General features: G+C 45.3%; 1 protein-coding gene across 1 annotated transcript; it reads left to right on the top strand.

The window, feature by feature from the left end:
• Window positions 1–492: 492 nt before the first annotated feature.
• Mat1a (methionine adenosyltransferase 1A) lies at window positions 493–19,529 on the top strand. The gene is made up of 10 exons (XM_034498821.2): window positions 493–712; window positions 796–1,150; window positions 5,088–5,165; window positions 6,701–6,823; window positions 9,295–9,407; window positions 9,797–9,940; window positions 15,593–15,811; window positions 16,861–17,043; window positions 17,351–17,484; window positions 18,066–19,529. Exons 2-10 carry the CDS (start codon window positions 1,057–1,059, stop codon window positions 18,166–18,168), a joined length of 1,191 nt encoding a protein of 396 aa, XP_034354712.1. The 5' UTR covers window positions 493–712; window positions 796–1,056; the 3' UTR covers window positions 18,169–19,529.
• Window positions 19,530–19,774: the final 245 nt, after the last annotated feature.

Consider the following 19,774-nt stretch of genomic DNA (forward strand, 5'->3'; position numbering starts at 1 on the left):
ACTGTCAGTCAATCCTGCATACTCCTTGGGCAAAGCAAAAAGAAGGAGGAAGTTATAGGAACTGGGTGTTTATGAGAGGAACAAAACTGAATTCATGGAAGTTTATCACATGTAAACTAATTTGCACATAATGGATCTGTTTCTCACATTTCATTAAAAAAAAAAAAAAAGTAATAATCTTTGTGTCCTGGATCACCCACCACCGCCACTACCAAACCTCTAGCTTGTTAATTTGTTTGCAGGTCTCTTACAGACATTGACAGCTTAGGTGATTTCTTGTGGCCGGGGGAAAAAATGCGGACGCCAAGGATTTCCCTCGAACTAAAACGAATCCGTTGTGTAATGGTACAGCTGGTTCAGAGTGCAGGTGCATGCTCTTGGCTCCTGTTCTGCCCTCAGAAGGTAGAGGGGGTGAGCCCAATCCAGATCAGGTGTGGGGGTGGAGGGAGGCATTCACAACAGAGCCGCACAGTGTTGCAACCTTAGCCCATACCAAATCTCTGGGAGAGTTTCTGGCTGCCTGTGAGTAACTCCAGGCCTCCAAATCTCCAGAGTGGGATGGTGTCCCAGGAACCACTCAGAGATCAGCTAAGGAGTTGAAGGAAGTCGGAGAGGCACTTCCGGTCCGAGAAGCTAAACAACCTTCCTTGTCTCTCATGGACCACAGGCTTCCCACGTGAGACATCAGAGCTGAAGGCTGAAATTCCTCAAGGTAAAAAGACTCCCCTCCCAGGAAATGGACTCCTCCATTGTCCTTACTTGGTTATTCAGGCACTTTCACTTTTCCATATATAGGAGTCACCTGGGAGCAAGCTGTGATCAGCCGGGAGCGACACATCTGTATTCCATCCACTCTCTCCCTCTTTGCCCATCCTTACCCTGCCCTCATAGGCTCATAGGCACTTAGGCAGAAGTCATCTCTTCGTGATTCTGCCAAAGATCTGCCTGTTGGGTTTGTAGGGGGAGGAAAAAGAAAAAAGAAAAAAAGAAACTACAGGCAAAGTTTCAGCTTTGAAGTTGTCACCTTGGAGAAGTGAAGTCGAAAAGTGTGACACAATGAATGGACCTGTGGATGGCTTGTGTGACCGTTCTCTGAGTGAAGAGGGAGCCTTCATGTTCACATCAGAATCTGTAGGAGAGGGGCATCCAGGTAAGTAAGTTGTCCTGAACTCAGGCAAGCCTGCTATCCCCAGCCAGTGCCCAGAGAGTCACTTTTACGAAGTACCTTAAAAACAAGGTTCATACAAGCGAGTGCTGTAGAGACTGTTTGCACAAAGTGTGAGCTGGTTGTAAAGCTGTCACTCATCTTGAAGCCTAGGTCCATGATGCCGCCCACTCAGCATCTCAGCAACAAGGGGCTGGTTGCTATGTACCATGTGTACTAACAGAATTAAACTAAATAATATATTTTTGAGTAACGCTTTTATCTATTACCAGTGACCTATTAAAGTCAGTGGAGAATGGTTCTCAAATAGGAACAGGTTTTGCACATGAACCATGCACAGGTTAGAAAGGAGTAGCACTGCATTTTAATGGGTGCCGAGACAGAGCTCCAGATGGCAAGGATCTCAGAGATGCTTTCTGATACTGTATAAACTTCCTAAAGAGCATTGCTTCTCAACCTGTGGGTTTCGACTCCTTAGGGGTCGAACAACCCTTTCACAGGGGTCGCCTAAGACCATCAGAAAACACTGTTATGAATTGTCCATAAAAGTAGCAAAATTACAGTTATGAAGTAGCATCGGAAATAATGTTATGGTTGGGGGTTCCCACGACGTGAAGAATTGTATTTAAAGGTCAGGAAGACTGAGAACCACTGCTAAAGAGGAACCATCAAGCATTGCTTTGGTCCTTGAAAGGGGGACACATTGTGGTGAGAAGCTAGAGACAGCGACAGGACCATGAGTAGTCACAAGTTCTGATTTTAGGACAGAAGTTGTCAAGCTGTGTAGTACAGAGGCATCACACCAGAAGCCTTGATGAAGCCAAGGGCTGGGACTTACCTTCATAGTGTCCAATTTGGTAGGTCTAGATAGGTAGATGCTTAAGAATTCTCATTTGTAACAGCTTTTAGGAGGTGCTCCTTCTGCTGCACCACATTGAGGTACCACTGATATAGAAGAACTCTGAGGTTGATAACCATTGTTCTAGGAGAACCCTGGGGTTAGGAACACTGATTTGAGGACTTGAATGAGAACTTATTCACATCCATTCTGGGTGATATGGTGAGTGTTGACTTGTCACCAAGACTAATTTTCCTACCTTCCTTCTCCCTCTAAGAGATTTAACTTCATATCTTGAAACTTTGGATTTTTTGGTTCACTACACCTGTATGCCTTATCCCATGTTCCCCCAACTGAGGATAATCCAGACTGTCATCTTTCAGAAGCATTTTGTTATATCTAGGACCATTGTTTTGATTGTTATATCCTAGGGCCTGGAGGCAAGATCCTCTTGGAGATTGTTCGGTAGAGACCAGACCTGCAGCTAAATATTCCACAACACATGACCGAGCCCCATAACCAATAATTATTTGGTTTCAAATGTCAGTAGTGCAGCTGTTTGTCATAGGTGTATCTCTGGTACTTGACACTCACTGGGCAACACCATAGTTTCTGATAGTCAACCATATTTAAAAGAACATACTATGTCCAGAGCAAGTGAGTCCTTCTCAGTGGCTACATGCCTCAAGTGAAGCTCATTGCACCTAACAGCAATGTGTTTAGTGGACAGAGCATGAAGACACCTGCCAATCCACTGACTGTTTTGCCTTTTTAATAGTAGCCTATCAATTGGTCTCATTCACTATTCACTTTCTACTATAAATTAAGTGTACAAGTTGGTTGGTTTCTTTGAAGGCTTGGTGACCCGTTTACCATTCCATGGTAGAATTCTCCATTATCAGAAAGATAAAATGACTGTCTTAAGACTATGGAGTGATAGAAACTGAAATCCTGAGCAGACTCCACAGAAAGAAACTCTTCCAGGGATTGATGTAGCTCAGTAGTATAGATAGAGCTTGCCTCCTAGCTTGTGCAAGGCCCCGCATTTAGTGGCTTCACACACACACAAAAAGATTTGAACTGTAATCACTGTACTTGGAAGCTGGAGACGGGAGTTAAGACATCAAGATTACCCTTGACTATAGAGCAAGTTCAAGGCAAACTTCATTGGGTGACTCTCAAAAATCCCAGATGGGAGGGAGAGGGAGGAGAGAGAGGGAAGTCTCTCAGGGATTTAGGAAATATCAAGTAACTATCTTCAAGACCTTGTTAAATTTTCCCTGTACCTGTATTTCCCTACATAGTGGTACCTTATGTAAGCTGGGCCCTGTAAATGAATGGGATTTCTGGATGTCTTCTGTAGTTAACCTATAGATAGCTTCTAGGCATTCTGACAGGTCAATATTGGCTACCATGTAATTTACTTTAGGATGTCAGGAGGCCTTCACTGATACGAGTGGCAGAGGCTGTGGACTCATACCTTCCCAGATTTAAAACCAGCATCTGCCACTGGCAGGAGGATAGATAGAATAAAATCCATCATGTATTTCAAATTAGAAAGTTGCCCTTTAATGACAAATTAATCAATATCTTAGTACCTACATTTGGTAGCTAAACTCCTTGACTCAGGATCTGAATGCTCAACAGTAATCTCCAGGGGCTGCAGAGATGCTCAGTGGTAAGGGCACGCATTGCTTTTGCAGGAGACTGGGGTTTTGTTCTCAGCATCCACTCCAGCTTCAGAGGACCAACATCTGCTTCTAGATACCATATATGTCTGTGCCCACATGTCTACATTCTCCCACACAGATCACACACTTGCATATATACAAGTAAAAAGATATCTTTAAAACACTCTTAAAGAAAAGACTCTTTGCAAGGCATTTTGAACATTAAGTGAAAGACAGTATTTCTTAAATAGGAGACCTTTATCTCTTAATTTGTTAATAGACACACTTTAATTGCAAAGCTGGAGTGAATTTGTGCAAAATGTCATTTGGTGATCTACATGTTAGACTATGAGTCCTTCAAGGTAAACAGCAGAAGAACGTTAGTTCTCGGCTCTTGCTGAATCTTTGTCAGTCCCCATCTTAGCGTAGCTTTCAGGACATCTGACTTAGAGGAGGCTGACTGACCAGAGGGAGGATCTGAGAGCTGCTTATGGTAGTGTTCTCACGAACAGCAATGGTGCCTATGGGTTCCCTTGTGGAGGAAATCATGGGTGCTGCCATCTACCTGGGTGTTTGTTTTGCATCTTTTAGCTTGCATCTATGGATCCTTCAATATGGACTTTGTCTGGTCACTTAGTACCTAATCTTACTGACGTTATGAAAGATGTTAGACTATAGTCATAACTTTTCTAGATGTTAGCACTAGGGAATAGCGTTGGGGAATGAAAGACTTCTTAGTATAATGTGATTGTGAGCTGCTTAGACTCTTAGAAGAGCCGGGTTTGAAATGTATTTTCCTTTTAAGGCATTCTATAAATTTATGTAACGCATGCCATCTAAAATGAGGTAGGAATTAGAAGAAATTAAGAATTCAAATACTTTTCATCTCTGGGGGCTCATGAGGCCTCACACCTAGCCAAGAAGTTATTGTATTGGCTTTTAATGGCGGGAAGGAAGGGAAGGTCATTTTATCTCTGTGGTATAGTCACTGACAAGTCTGTCATGCTTTGGTACATAACAATACACCCACACTCATGCAGGCAACCCCAGTCAAACTCAGTGAGTCACCGAAACAAAACAGCAAAGTAGAGGAGGGCCCTAAAGAAAAGGCTTAAAGGGAAATAAGGGGCAGGAAATAAGAGAGAGTAATGGGGATTGGTTATGTGCAACATATATTGTGCATTTATATTTATATTATATATTTATGTGTGTGTGTGAAACTGTCAAAGGATAGGGAAAAATTCAAAATGTATAAAAGGATTTATTAGGCAAAACAATTCTCATTTCTTATATATAAGAGAATATTCCTTCTATTTTTGATAGGTAGCTTTGATAGGCTGACTCATACGATGTCTATTTTAGCATTTAAGTTTGCCATGCTTACCAATTATGTTACTTGTTTGTTCTTATCCAGATAAGATCTGTGACCAGATTAGTGATGCAGTGCTGGATGCCCACCTCAAGCAAGACCCCAATGCCAAGGTGGCCTGTGGTAAGAGACAAGTTCCCTTTTTTGCTGGAGACTTGAGTATGCTGGACAAAGTTCATGGTGCACATAGATCATAGAGTCATATTCAAGTCCAAAGTCAGTCTCCTCCTGTCTACAGGATAGTTCTTCTTTAAGTGACTTTCTTATGTTGTATCAGGGCAGAAAACATCTCTAATGATGAAACAGATTCTTCACCTAGGAGTTGATGTTAGATGTCATCGCCACCAAAACTAGCAGAGGGCTTGGTGGGAACATGGCCTTCCTAGCAAAGGTTTCACTGGGATCTGGGGGTAAGGGGAGGCCTTTCTAAGTTCTTAGATGAATCCTTCAGAGAAAGTGAAGAGCTGGAAATGCTTGAGGCTGTCATTTGATGGCTACGCATGTCTGCCTCCTTTTATTTTCTTTCCTAGTTTGTAGTACTACCTCAGATGTTAAATTAATTTATGCCTTCCATTTACCAGCAAGAAAACCCAGCAGTTCCATTAACTATCCACACCCAAACCGACAGCTTTTCAAAAGGCCATCAGTGTTGAATAAAGCACTGAAGCCCTTGTCCACCCATGCTATCCACCCATGGCCTCTTGGGGTCCACGTAGGCAAAATACCTTTACTGTTGTTTGTGGTATAAGTTCTCCAGCATCAAGTCTTTGTCTGATTGAAGGCTTTGTTACACAACATAGCCCTTGACTCCAGAGTGTGAAAGGTCCATGTCCAATCTCTGACCTTACTGATGGGGAAACAGTGCTGCTCACACCAGGCCCTTTGCCATACCTTATGGTGCAGGAGACCCCAGCATGGAGACCAGCATGCACTGTCACTGTCTGTGCTGTGTCCTGTCCTCTGTGAAGACCTTTTTCCCTTCTCTAGAGGCATCTTAGCCCATGACATATACTCATGTTACTCTGAGAGTAGATCTCACTCTGACAGTATTGAAACAAACAGTGGCACTTTCTATAAGATTCTGGCACTGTATCCACAATAGGTTTGTAGATAAAGCTCTTGCTCTTGTTTTTAAAGATTCCATGAGAACTTCTGGGAGTAAATATTCATACGATTCCAGTTCTTGAAAAATTCCTTTTGAGAAAGTTGGTCTGCTTTGGTCTGTGGATCAGGATTACATGTTCTGGCATCATGGGCTGTGTGTGTGTGTGTGTGTGTGTGTGTGTGTGTGTGTGTGTGTGTGTGTGTGTGTATGTGTTGGGAGAAGATGTGTCATATGCATTCATCATGTTGATTATGAAAGCTACATGACTGGAGACAGGTTAAGTAGGTTGTCCAAGATAACAGAATCAGTGAGTACTTTGCACACAACTCAAATACAACTCATTCTTTTCAAAGCTTCATTCATCTGTCGACACTTGCAGATGCTCAGTGATTAATGCTGGAGATGATCTTTTTGTTGGCACAGTTATTCTTTCCTAGAAACTACTCCTCATGAAGCCCCTAATGAGTCATCCCATCTCTGCTTTGAGAGGCCTAGACACTTGGACTTCTGTCTGCTGCCCCATGACTTTTTACCTATCTTCCTTTCCCTACAGAGACAGTGTGCAAGACAGGTATGGTGTTGCTGTGTGGGGAGATCACCTCAGTGGCCATGGTTGACTACCAGCGGGTGGTGAGAGACACCATCAAGCACATTGGCTATGATGACTCTGCCAAGGGTGAGGATGGGCTTGCTGGGTCTATGTGCATGTAGGTCTCTGCTGTATCCATTTTCCTGAATCAAATCTTATCTTTCAATTTTATAGAAGTACAAATCCTGTCTGGAGGGTAAACATTCCTAGACCAAGGTCTGGCCACCTTCTGTGGAGGACTACAGCTGGAGGGGCCAGCATGTACCTGATCACTATTGACAAATCTCATTTAAGGTCCTGCTTTCCCTGTGCTGGCAGAAGCTTTAAATGAAGCTTATAATGAAGGGGGCAGCCCTCCAGTGACAGCATACTCTGTACCAATCACAGGTGCTAGTGTCTGCTTATGTCATCTGACTTCATCATTCCAGAATACCCTGGAGTGTTTCTTATGCAAATAAGGATATCCTGGCTTAGATCATAAACACAGTGAGACACCACCAGGGTGGGTGTTCCTGGACTTTTCAGTGAGCTATACTGCATTTCACTATAGATACAGAAAATGAGGCCTCATTTTCAAGCACCTGGGCCTAATTACAGGTGAAAGAGACTGCGAAGCCCAGGTTAGCACCCATGCTAGGTAGAACCCAGGGAAGAGGTTCAGGCTAGGCCTGGGGATGTGTCAGAAGACTTGGGGCATGGCACCTGTTTGCAAAGGCATTTTGGTGGAGCTTCCATCTGCCCATTATCCATACCAGTTTCCTGGAAAGGGCTCAGACTTTACTCCTTCAAGGTTCGACTATAGCCTCTAGCAATAAATATTCATGTAATTTCAGTTTTAATTATTCAGATTTATTTATCTAAAAAAAAAAATTCCATTTGAGTCTCTGTTAGACTTCTTTCAATTTCCAGAGGTCAGATGAATTGACCTAGAAAAGTCATGAGAAAGACCACTTCTTGGGGTGTGGGGATGTTTTAGAATGTCTGGGAAGAGAAACAATACATGCAAGTTAATTTTCCCACTTAAGATGTGTGACCATTATAGAAGAAACTTATCATCCTGAAGAACAGCATTTTGGGATTTTACCATGTATAGCCTTTCCCTGTTATACTCTTAGAAGTCAATTTACTTACGTGCATCTATACTTTATTCAATACCATGCCTTGTATTTGGTTGCAAAGAAAATTTTCATAAGACAGTGTTCTTTAGACAGGGCTAAGTGACAGAGCCCAACTATGGCAAAATTGAACTCAGTTAGCACTGGGAGGAGCTATTATTTCGACTCAATGATCAGGCAAAATGAAAAAAATCTTAATAGATAGAGCAGAGCCCTTGGCACCTCTCTAAAGATTATTCATTGATTTCTACATCAAAAACATTCACTGGGGAATAGTGGGGGTGAGGAGGGGGCAAAGAACAAAAAAAGCCACATGCTTGGGGTAAAGGGTCTGCTTGGCTTCAAATGATCAACTCTGAGGTTTTCTATGTGAATCTCTTTTCATCTTATGCAACAGGGGAATAGAACTGCATGGGTAAATGTCCAAGGACACTAACTGGGAGCTGGTCAAGTTTAGGTATTGGGGGCGGAGCCAGAGGAGGAACATTTCATCCAGAGAAATGTAGGGGAGGTGGAAAAGTACACATCCTTAAGGCTAGACCTAAGTTTGTTGTATAAAGGAGTTCTGGCTCCCTGACTGGGGTAGCTGTTAGTGAGGCTTCCTTGAACAAGCACATAGCATGCAGAGGTGCACCTCAACTTCACACTGCAGCTTTGCAGAGGGGGACTTGGTCCCAGAGTTGTAGCTTTGTCATAGTACCCCAGCTCTAGGAGTCTCTCTCAATGGTTCATATTCATGGTACTTATTATTCAGCATGTGTGTAAATAATAAACACACATATACATATGGGTAAGGCATATAGTTGGGCTTCTAAATGATACGTTTGAAAGACCCTTGATTTTCAATCACTGCGGTGATATTCTCTCTTTTCTCCCTCTGCCCCTCCATCCCTCTCTCCTTCCCTCTCTTCCTATATCCATCGCCCTTTCTCTTTCTTTTCCTTTCTCGTAGACAGGGTTCAAAGTAGTCTAGATTAGCTAAAAGTGGCTGTCTGTTTTCACTTCAAAAGTGCTGAGATTACAGCAGGCACCATGCCCTACTAGTCCTTTGGTTTTCAAGTGGGATTCTGGAGGGTTCTCTGGGATACCTAGGGGAGCAAGGTCATATGTAACTCACCTGTTCATCAGTCAGAATATCCTTGATGCTGTCGGGTTTGTACCACTGTTGTGGGCTGTCACATTTCTGTGTAGGATATACTTTTTTTTTTTTTAAACCAAGGTATAATTGAATACAGTAAAATATATCACGGAGAATCTTCTCTTTTAAAAGAGTTCTACGTGACCATGGAGGCTAATATGTGGTCTTTCAACAACCTGGGCCTCAACTGTGAACCAGAGGCTACCACCCCTAACACTAAATGCCACAGCAGTCACTGAGAAGTCCACCAAGAAACTTATAGTTCTGTCTTGACGCCTGTCCCCGCTCGGCTTGCTTCTGCCCAGGCTTCGACTTCAAGACCTGCAATGTGCTAGTGGCTCTGGAGCAGCAGTCCCCAGATATTGCCCAATGTGTCCACCTAGACAGAACTGAAGAGGATGTTGGTGCAGGAGATCAGGTATGTCAACTGTGTGATGGGTGGACCAGTGTGCTGTGTTTGGACTGAGCTATGATCCGTGAGGAGAAGCCTGCTGACTTAATTACACTCTTGGGTGGTCTCATCACTCTGACCATCTGGGGAGGATCATGCCTGCAGTAAGTTGAGCAGTGCTACCTGGCAGCAATGTCAGGCTGTGTGGTAGAAGCCTGTGATTGATGATGACACATGTAGGCTTGTGTCCTCCTGCCAGAGTGTTGGGGGTCAGAGGCAATGTCTTCTAAAATGCCAAACTCAGCAGTGTTCTCTGTGTGTGAGAGAGATACTGCATAACGGTTGAAGTACCAAATAAAGTAAAAGATTTGGAGAATATTGCTGCCCTGAGTTCTAAAGCAGTTGTCCTACTCCAGGGTCTGATGTTTGGCTATGCCACTGATGAGACAGAGGAATGCATGCCCCTTACCATTGTACTCGCTCACAAACTCAACACCCGGATGGCAGATCTGAGGCGCTCTGGTGTCCTTCCCTGGCTGAGACCTGATTCTAAGACTCAGGTGAGCTGCATCCATCAACCCTGCAGACCTCCCTACAGAAACTTCAAGTACACCAAATCATTTGGGTTCTGGGCACATTTTCCCCACGTAATACGTATTTATTGTCACTTGCCAAAATGCTTTAAAAGTATCTATATTTTAATTCATTCATTTACAACACATGCACATGCATGCACACACACACACACACAACCACCCACTCACACCCCCATGCTTAGTTACATGCCCTGTTACACACATACACACACACACACACACACACACACACACACACACACACATCACATGCTTGGTTGTATGTCCTGTTACACACACACACACACACACACACATGCACACACAGATACCATATGCTTGGTTGTATGTCATGTTACACACACACACACACACACACACACACACACACACTCACATGCTTGGTTACATGCCCTGTTATTACACACATGCACACATACACATGCTTGGTTGTATGTCATGTTACACACACACACACACACACACACACACACTCACATGCTTGGTTACATGCCCTGTTATTACACACATGCACACACACACATGCTTGGTTGTATGTCATGTTACATACACACACACACGCTCACATGCTTGGTTACATGCCCTGTTATTACACATACACACACATACATGCTTGGTTGTATGTCATGTTACACACACACACACACACACACACTCACATGCTTGGTTACATGCCCTGTTATTACACACACACACACACACACACACACACACACACACACACACTTGCTTACATGCCCTATTATACACCCCCCCCCCCCATGCATGCACTCCACATGCTTGGTTGTATGTCCTGTTATACACAAATGCACACCCCCCCACATGCTTGGTTACGTGCCCTGTTATTCTCCCTTATCTCCCTCCCACCTCCATCAAGCCCTCCTTTTTTCTAACAAGTCCTCCCTCCCACTTTTATGTATTTCTTTGTATGGATAACCCACAGCATTTAATTACAGTTGCTTGCATGAACATGGGTAAGGGGTCACTTATTTGAATGAAGTTGTAACTGACCATTTATTGCCTGCAGTTGCTCGGGGAGAGTGGGATGTTATGAGCCACTCTCCTATCCATAATGAAACGTTAATGGGCCCAGCCTTGTGCAGATATCATGCAGAGATCCAAAGCTCCTGTGGATTGATGGGTGCAATGCCATGTCATATCCAGAAGACAGCATTCCACAGCCCTCTTCCCTGACGTCTGGCTCTTCTTGTATTCTTTCCACCCTCTCTTCTACCTTGTTCCTGAATGTTCGAGGAGATGGAAACATTCCATTTAGGAATAGGCACTCAACAGTTATCCTCAGCACTTTGATCAGCCACGAGTCTCTGCATTGCTATCACCCACTGCAGACAAGGCCTTCTCCAACCAAGGTTAACACATTAGCAGTTTGGTAGTAAATATTTAGAAGTCGGCTTCACATCATGTCTGTTTAGTAAAACAGTAGTAGGTTCTTCACTAGGGCTCTGCTCTCCCCAGCCATGGGGTTTACCATGTCAGACACGCATTTCCTCTTGTGGAGGGAGCCTCAGATCTAATTAGAAAGTGGTTGATTACACCTTAATCATGCTATTTTTAAGATGAAAATGTTCTGCTTAGGCACCCAAAGCATTATCCATTTTAAGAGGAATCACTTATTTGGAACTCTCTTACTCTAGACACATTTCCCATCCTTACCCTCATCAAAATTTAATATAAAATTATTCAAAAAAAATCAGACAGGCTTAAAAATAATTCTATTTTTATTTTGTTGGCATATGTAGACTCGGATGGTAATTCATTTTCTATCTCACCAGTTTCAGACATGGTGGCCCCTGCCTTTATGAGTGCCTAGGCCTTCCTACCATGAGCAGGCCATCTCTCTGGGACCCTTTTCCATGTCTTTACCCTTGACATGTCCCATTCTAGCCCTGTGGGCCTTGACCTCCCTCCTCCCCATCATGTTGAAATCCCTTTCTATTTGAAGGACAGAGGTGATGCAAACATTAGCACACATGGAGGCTTCCTAACACTCTTCAGTCTCCTAATGACCTTTGGCCAATGGCTACCTGCCCTGGCTCCTTTTCCATGTTCCAAAGTATGATGTCCCAAGGTCTTGGCACATTTTCCCCTACATGTTTTCTCCATCTCTTCACACATTTGGCTCCTGAATCTTCTAACCCTGGTCACTCCACATCAGCAGCCCCATTTCCCACTCACTTCGTAGGCTCACAGGCTGAAAGCCTACCACGTGCTGCTCACTGTCATCTTTTCCTCAGCAGGGGACTGAGTGGAGCACAACACATTCCCCGGGCCTGCTTGGTGCCATCTGTCTTTATGGTACTAGTGTCTCATGTTTCCCCAGATGAGTATCCCTCTCACTGTAGTTCAGCCTTTCCTGGACCGGTCCCTCCTTCTTCATCCAAGCCAGTAATAATTTTCTAGGCTCCCAACAGGTTGTCCCTGTTTGAGAATTGCAGTTAATTTTTTCCTCATCTTCACCACCTCTTCAGAATTCTCTATATAAGTTTTCACTTCCTGTGAGAGGAGGGCAGAATCCACTTGTCATTCCAGAATTCAGACTTTCATGGTATCCCACCATAACTTTCCTCTGCCAGTCCTTTTTTTTAGCGTCTCCAATTCACCAGCATCATTCCACTAGGCTCATCCTTAGGTCACAGGGCTTGTGTACCATCCTTTATCTTATTTGTGTTTTTTTTCTTTGAGGGCAGCAATGCCCATATCCTTGTGAATGCCACTTGTGGCCCCCACCAGACTGTTCTCTTTCTCCCTCTTGTATTTGTAATTGCATTAGATGCTTTTATGACCCACTATAGTGCATCAAGCTATGTCTAGTCATTTCAGCCACCAAAATGCATTCTTCTCTCTGGGCAGAAGTATCACACTGGCTCCACTTGGGGCAACTGAGTGTGCTTATGGTCCTAATAGAACATTTTCTTAGGGCGTTCTGTGCTATTCGTATGCTTCTCAAGGTAGAGTTGGGGTCATCAGCATCTCTCAGGTATTGCTGGAGGTTTTGGGACAGAAGAGCTAACATGTAGACTGTGGTGGTATCAAAGGAAAGGGCTTAGAAATGTGTTGTTCCACAGAAAAGACAATCCCAAAGTAGAGGTGGGCAGAAGACAACAGACCCCCTGACGTTTCCTTTCCCTCTGGTAAGAGAGGAACAGAGGGAATGCTTTGAGCTACTGCACCTGCAGTAAGAAAGAGCTCGTTCATTTCCCCTGCACAAGAAAGAGACTTCCAAGGTGTAGGAGCACTGAGAGAAAGAGGGAGTCTAATGGAATTCCCTTTCCTGAGAGGATGCATTGAGTCTCTATAAGAGTCCAGTATATATGCCTATTACAGGGGGCCACAAGACACTGGGCAGCCCAGCTGCCTGCTAGGTCTGCCTCTATGCAGAGAGTGTTGTGCTAGGACAGTAGCAGGCCTCCTCCTCCACAGCCTCTTTGTAAAGGATTTCCATTGTCACCTGTGTTGACTGTGACCAGGATGAGTCTTTCCACCTGAACAAATTCTGCTGCTGATACCGAGAATCAGAGCTGGCAGCCCAGTGGCTATTTTTGTCCCAGGTCAGAGCTCTTTTTTTTTTTCCATATCGTGTTTTTCTCCGTATTTGCTGACATGACGAGATAAGAGCAGAGCTCGGGCCTTTTCTCTGCCAGTTCTGCAAAGATGCAGCCTGGTATTTGCCCAGTGGGGACAGAGACATCAGGGCTCAGTGGAAAACAGCTAGGTTGGGGAATTGCCTCAAGACTGAACCTCCTTCCAAGGCTACATGATAATTCTGATCCTACAGCCTGCTAAGGGTCTCCTCTTTTGGAAGTCCCCATCCCCACTCTAGCTCCCCCTTGTGGAGTCCTATGTGAGGATAATTCCCATGTGTGGAAAGTGCAGGATTTAACTGTCAGTCCTAAATGATTTTGCACCTGCCTATCACACTAGGGTCAGATGGTAGGTGGCCAGACCTCTTTATACCTCTTCCTCTGGATGTCTCTCTGTTGCATTTTGGACCAGCAGGACTGAGCAGAATTCTGATATGTACCCCATTGGCTATACTTGATCTTAGCTGAAAGACTGGAAAGTGACAGATAGCTTTGGATGACCACCTAACACACGTTGGCCAAGCAGAGACCATGTTTCAGCACAGCTCCAGCAAGGGACTGCTTGCTGCAGGGTTAGGATAGAAAACTATTCTGTGCTACCTAGTCAGCCAGCCAGACCCCTACTTAGGTTTTTGCTATAAGCACACTGCTGTGAGCATCTAATGACCATAAGCTATCAGACCATACTGCTCTGATAGGTACATATTGTCTTGGACAGCATGGACCCTGTCATTCAGCATATAGTTCATGATCTTAAGTAGCAACTTTCTTCTAAACAGAGCCTTGGCTATACATCTCTGGGTCAGGACTCAGCTCTTGCATGTGATCTTGACCCAAGTGTTTCCATTGTGGTACTACCTAAGTTTTGTTGTCTATAGAACAGGCAAAATGGCGACCAATTTATATCATGGCTTCTAGCATGAAAGGTTGTTCACCCATTGCATCTTTCTTGACCTCCTCATCTGCTAACCTCCCACCAACCCTTCCACTTTGCAAACCTAAGTGGACCTACCTGCTTTTCCTTGCCACCTGAGATATGTATCTGTGCCCAGTGACATGTCATTAGAGGGCAGAGTCTCTACTAGCATTTTGTCTACGCTACAGTGGGACCGACAAGCTTTGGTTCAGCTTGAGCAAGGTCTGGATCTTGAGCTTCTCACAAACTGACTGTATAATGTCAGACAATTTTTGATCTTTTTGTTTATGTCACTTGTAAAGTGTGGGAGGCATGATAGCTCCCTCACTGTGATATCTTTGATCTTAATTGGTAATACATAGGATAAGAACAGAACTGGACATGGTAGAAATAAATATTTGAGAGGTCTCCATGGCTTGCCCTGACAGGACCTTATTAAGCAGGATTCTGATTCCTAGCCACCCCCCCCACCCCACCCCCGTGCGTACCACTCTTCCTTCTTTTGGCAAAGCACCAAAACAATGTGGATTCAGAGCTTCCTGCCCTTTTAGCTTAACAGTCCTGATTAGAGTCTCTTTCATCCTGTCCACACAGCTGGCAAAGTCTGCTGGTCCCAATGTACTTCCAGGATCCTTTACTAAGGGCAGAGGGCCACTTGCCAGGCTCCTTCTCTCTGTCTCAGAGGTTCTATATGCCAACAAATATAGCCTTGGCTAAAGATCCTTCATGGTCCTTCACATTCTAGGACCAACGTACCCTTGTCTCTGCCAATGAATTCCTGTGTTCACTCATCAAAGTGGGGGATGTCCATGGGAAGTGGCCAGAGGGTTTTGGCCAGAGAAGGTCATTAGCACTGGCAGTCTCTGGTCATCACAGTTGAAAGATAGTGCCGCATATGTGTGCCTTAATGCTGTCATCACAGTACTGAGCAAATTAACAAATATAAGTATGTGTCATATTCACTCTCCAAAGATCCTTTAGGGACAATGGGACTCTCTTGGCCCCTTGGGAGCTCAGGCTGCCTCCTGGAGATTTGTGCCTGACAGCCATGTGCCCTCAGCTCAGGCCTGGCCTCACAGTATCTCCCCCAATGGACAGGTAACAGTTCAGTACATGCAGGATAATGGTGCAGTCATTCCTGTGCGCATCCATACCATAGTCATCTCTGTGCAACACAACGAAGACATCACACTGGAAGCCATGCGAGAGGCCCTGAAGGAACAGGTGATCAAAGCTGTGGTGCCAGCCAAGTACCTGGATGAAGATACTATCTACCACCTGCAGCCAAGTGGACGGTTTGTCATTGGAGGTCCCCAGGTGCGTATTTGTCTCTGGATAAGGCCCTGTTGCTGGCTCTTGATGACTGGACTGTTCGTGCTCCAGAGTATACAGATGACAAGATGTAGTTCTGAGTATCTCAGCAGTGACTGCTCATGAATTAATTGTGCTCAGTGAACTTTGGCTGACATTGAAGACCCTCTGTATATGTGTCAATATGGAAAAAGAGGGAGGTGGTCACAGGAGTCTCCCATTTAGTGCTGTCAAGCCCTCCCACCCAGCCATTCCAAATGTCACCATGCCTGCCCACAGCCACTGTCATGTCTCCCTACTTGGTCATGCACTCACTCATCTCTGTAGTACTTGCACATGGCTGACTTGCTCAAAATTTGCTATGGGGCTTTCCAGCTATTATTGTCAGGAGAGCAGAGGTGAGTTTTATAAAAGCGGATACAGCTATATGTACACAAGACCACGGAGGAGGTAGGGGTTAGAAGAATTGAGAGCATTGTCGCAAGGTTGAGCCCCCATAATAGCTCCTATGATCAAATAGTGTTAGAATAAGGCAGAAGGTTAAGTTCCTTGTTTTCTTGAAGGATGTGTCAAAGTCCAGACAGGTAAGTACAAAGTGTGATTCTCTAAATAGGCTTAAAGTTACTGGATTCTCCCCACATTGTTAAATCTAGCTCCATTTAAAGGTGTTTTTTTGGAACTGCTGCTGCACAGCGCACACTTGTGAAGTGAGCCACATGGTGGCACTGGCCAGGATGACAGCCCAGGGTTGTATTTATTGCAGTACAATTCCTACTGCGGGTGGATGGCTTCTTATGGTGGACTCAAAAGTGAAGGCATGATCCCAGATGACCTCTGGCCCATCTCCAGAACTTTCCAATGAGGCTTTGACAGATTGTCTAATTTTTAGAGCTGGTCAGTGCCAGGAAGAACTGAGATGAGAAAAACTCATGGTTTCTGCCCGATTAAAGGGGCCTTTGAGAATGCTCACAGGAGACTCAGTGTAGTTTGTTCTGCCCAATCTGGCATTCAGTATCAGTGGTTCTCATTTCTTGTCCATTTGTCTCCCTCTGCAGGGGGATGCAGGTGTCACAGGCCGCAAGATTATTGTGGACACATATGGAGGCTGGGGTGCCCATGGTGGTGGTGCCTTCTCTGGAAAGGACTACACCAAGGTGGACCGCTCAGCAGCTTATGCTGCCCGCTGGGTGGCCAAGTCCCTGGTAAAGGCTGGACTCTGCCGGAGAGTGCTTGTTCAGGTAGGTTGTCCCCACCTACTCTAATCCTTCCTTCCTGTCCTTACCAAAGACTCCAGCCCAACCTGGAGTAGGGAGACATCAGCCCAGTGGGAAATCCTTCTTTTTGTCATTGGTTGCATCTCTGCATATATTGCACTGGCTACTGTGTCTAGAGCCCTGGCAAACTAGGGAAGGAGAGAGCATACCAGAAGACAGAGATATGCCGGTCAGGAGAGGTAGGGTCCTGTTGGCAGAAGTGTGGTGCCTGCTGCCTCTGCACTGTAAAGTCTGTGAGAGGCTCAGTGCCTGAACCAGATCTTTCTTGAAGGTGTCCTATGCCATTGGTGTGGCAGAACCTCTGTCCATTTCCATCTTCACCTACGGGACCTCCAAGAAGACCGAGCGGGAGCTGCTAGAGGTGGTGAACAAGAACTTTGACCTCCGGCCTGGTGTTATTGTCAGGTAAAAGTGCCATTATGCTGCTGTTGGCCTGGACCTTCCCACTCCTTCACTCAGGTGGACACCCAAACAGAAAGGACTTTTCAGGCACTTACAACAGGAGGGTCTCGAGTGCCTGGCCCCTCAGCATAGTGCCTGGACTTATAGACCAGTACATGCCCCCAATGTGGGATGTCTGCTTTTAAGCAGAAGGAGGTCCAGCAGATATTAGCCCTAATGAGTCCATCTTTGAGCAGCTGGAGCATCTCAGGACAGATATCTAAGAAGCCAGTAGGCAACTGTATTCCTACATGCTTTCATGACATCCCAAATCTCTGGTTCTTGGCCACGAGAGCCACTGGCCTTGGCTAAACCAGTGGAGTAGAGTAGAGAAAGTTACCTCAGGTAGAGTTCATATCCTGGCCCTGGCATGTTAGTGCACAACTGTCTCTGACCTTGGAGCTTCCACTTCTTAACCTAAACAGGATAGCACTGCGGTATAGAGAGATTGCAGGTGTGGGAGGGAAAGCCTCTCCTAGGACTACCCCTAGAGCTCACTACCATTTTCCATTTAAAAATGACCTTTGCTTCCTCTGACTGTGCAGGGACTTGGATCTGAAAAAGCCCATCTACCAGAAGACTGCGTGCTATGGCCATTTCGGGAGAATCGAGTTTCCCTGGGAGGTCCCCAAGAAGCTTGTGTTTTAGAGCTGCTGGGAAGCTTAGCTTTATCCCATACTCACCTTTCCAGGATCTCAACTCCCTGGTCTCCTAGCCTCTTCCAGAGTGCCCTCCCTGCCTCCCACCCTCAGGGTGAAGCCAGCTTCTTGTAATTTTCCCTGACCCAGCAATCTGCAAACATCTTATAAATGACATGGCAGGTGGCTTTCTGGTGCTAGGTTATCAGGTCTCCTTGCAAGGATAGTCAATATTCCCTGCCTGTCCCTCAGATGACAACAATGTTAATTTTGTGTAAAAGTTACTCCTGACTGGCAGGAAGCCCCTCCCTCACCTCCTCCCATAGTCAGAACCTGACTAGGCCATCTCTTCCTCTGTCCTGGACATGTGCCCAGATGAATATATTGCACAGACCTCTGGCTTCCCCTTCACATTTACAGCTAGAGATCCTGACCCAGGGCTCTCTCAGGGCCCCTCTAAGACTGGGCATCTGCCACATAAAATATGGTCAGTATTCCCTGAGCATTTGCACTGTGTGAGGGACTGAGCTATGTGTTCTTCATCACAGCACAATAAGGTGGTATCTTTATTATCCACAGTAATTTCCACATGGGAAAGAGAGGCTAGGAAAGCCTATGAAGCTGTGACAAGTTTCCATAGCCACATGTATCAGAGCCAAGAAATGGATTTAGGAGTTTTGACTCTAACCCTCACATCTGTATCCCAAACAAGATGTTGACCAGAGTGATGACAAGTGGATTGACTTGAGGCTATGGATTCTTATTTAAGGCCTGGGTTTCCTGAGAATTAGGCGATGAACCTAGTGGCTTTTGGTGAGCCCAGGATAGTGTTCCCGAGAATCAAAATGGAAACATGTTCTGGAAGAGGGTTTAAGAAAAGCTGGATATCTTGGCCTATCAAGCTGGACTGGAGTCTGGAACTAAGAAGGAGCTTTATGGCCCTATTCCCTGACACTCAAAGATAGGTGTGTGAGTTCTCTGGGCATGGGTTCTAATCATAGACAGGCACATGTACTTCCCTCTGCACAGAGGACAGACAGCCGGTTGTTCCACCACAGACAACTATCCTCTAATAGGGGACCCTGCCCCCTTCAAGGCTTTCTCCTTCCCTGGACCCTCATGCTTATGTAGTCTAAATGCTGCTGGGAAAGTGAGTGATCAAGGTGTAGAGCCTGCTTCCAAGCAGTTGACAAGTTGCCCAAAATCTCATGAGAACCAGCTTTTACCAGGTAGCCTTTGCAGGACATGTCTGTCCAGCAGGGTCCTGGGAATCGCATGTTTCTAGGTGTCCCATCATGATTAGCACCACATACCTAACCTGTCCCTTGTTGGGGCCTCCCCATAGCATACTGCCTTCATAGCTCCCAAGAACATGGGATCAAAAAGGGACCTGGCTCATAGTGATGGTTCTGGCTAGGAGAAGGGCTGAGCTGCTTCATCAAGGAGCAGACACCTTGCATCTGTGCCTTGACTGGACAGACCCAGCTTTCCCCTTTCCACCAGGGTCAGGGAACAGCAGAGGGAAAAGCTGTTTCCAAGTGGCCAACAGATTCTGAAGCTCTGTGTGGCATAGAAGCTTGGGTCTTGGGGCTGGTGAGATGGCTCAGCGGTTAAGC

The sequence above is a fragment of the Arvicanthis niloticus genome, chromosome 3 (genome assembly GCF_011762505.2).
Source record: "Arvicanthis niloticus isolate mArvNil1 chromosome 3, mArvNil1.pat.X, whole genome shotgun sequence".
Classification (NCBI taxonomy): domain Eukaryota; kingdom Metazoa; phylum Chordata; class Mammalia; order Rodentia; family Muridae; genus Arvicanthis; species Arvicanthis niloticus.

Coding starts and splice junctions, on each gene's coding strand:
- Mat1a (XM_034498821.2), top strand. CDS start 1,057: ATGAATGGACCTGTGGATGGCTTGTGTGACCGTTCTCTGAGTGAAGAG. Junction 6,824..9,294: donor CTATGATGACTCTGCCAAGG/GTGAGGATGGGC, acceptor GCTTCTGCCCAG/GCTTCGACTTCAAGACCTGC. Junction 17,044..17,350: donor GCCGGAGAGTGCTTGTTCAG/GTAGGTTGTCCC, acceptor TCTTTCTTGAAG/GTGTCCTATGCCATTGGTGT.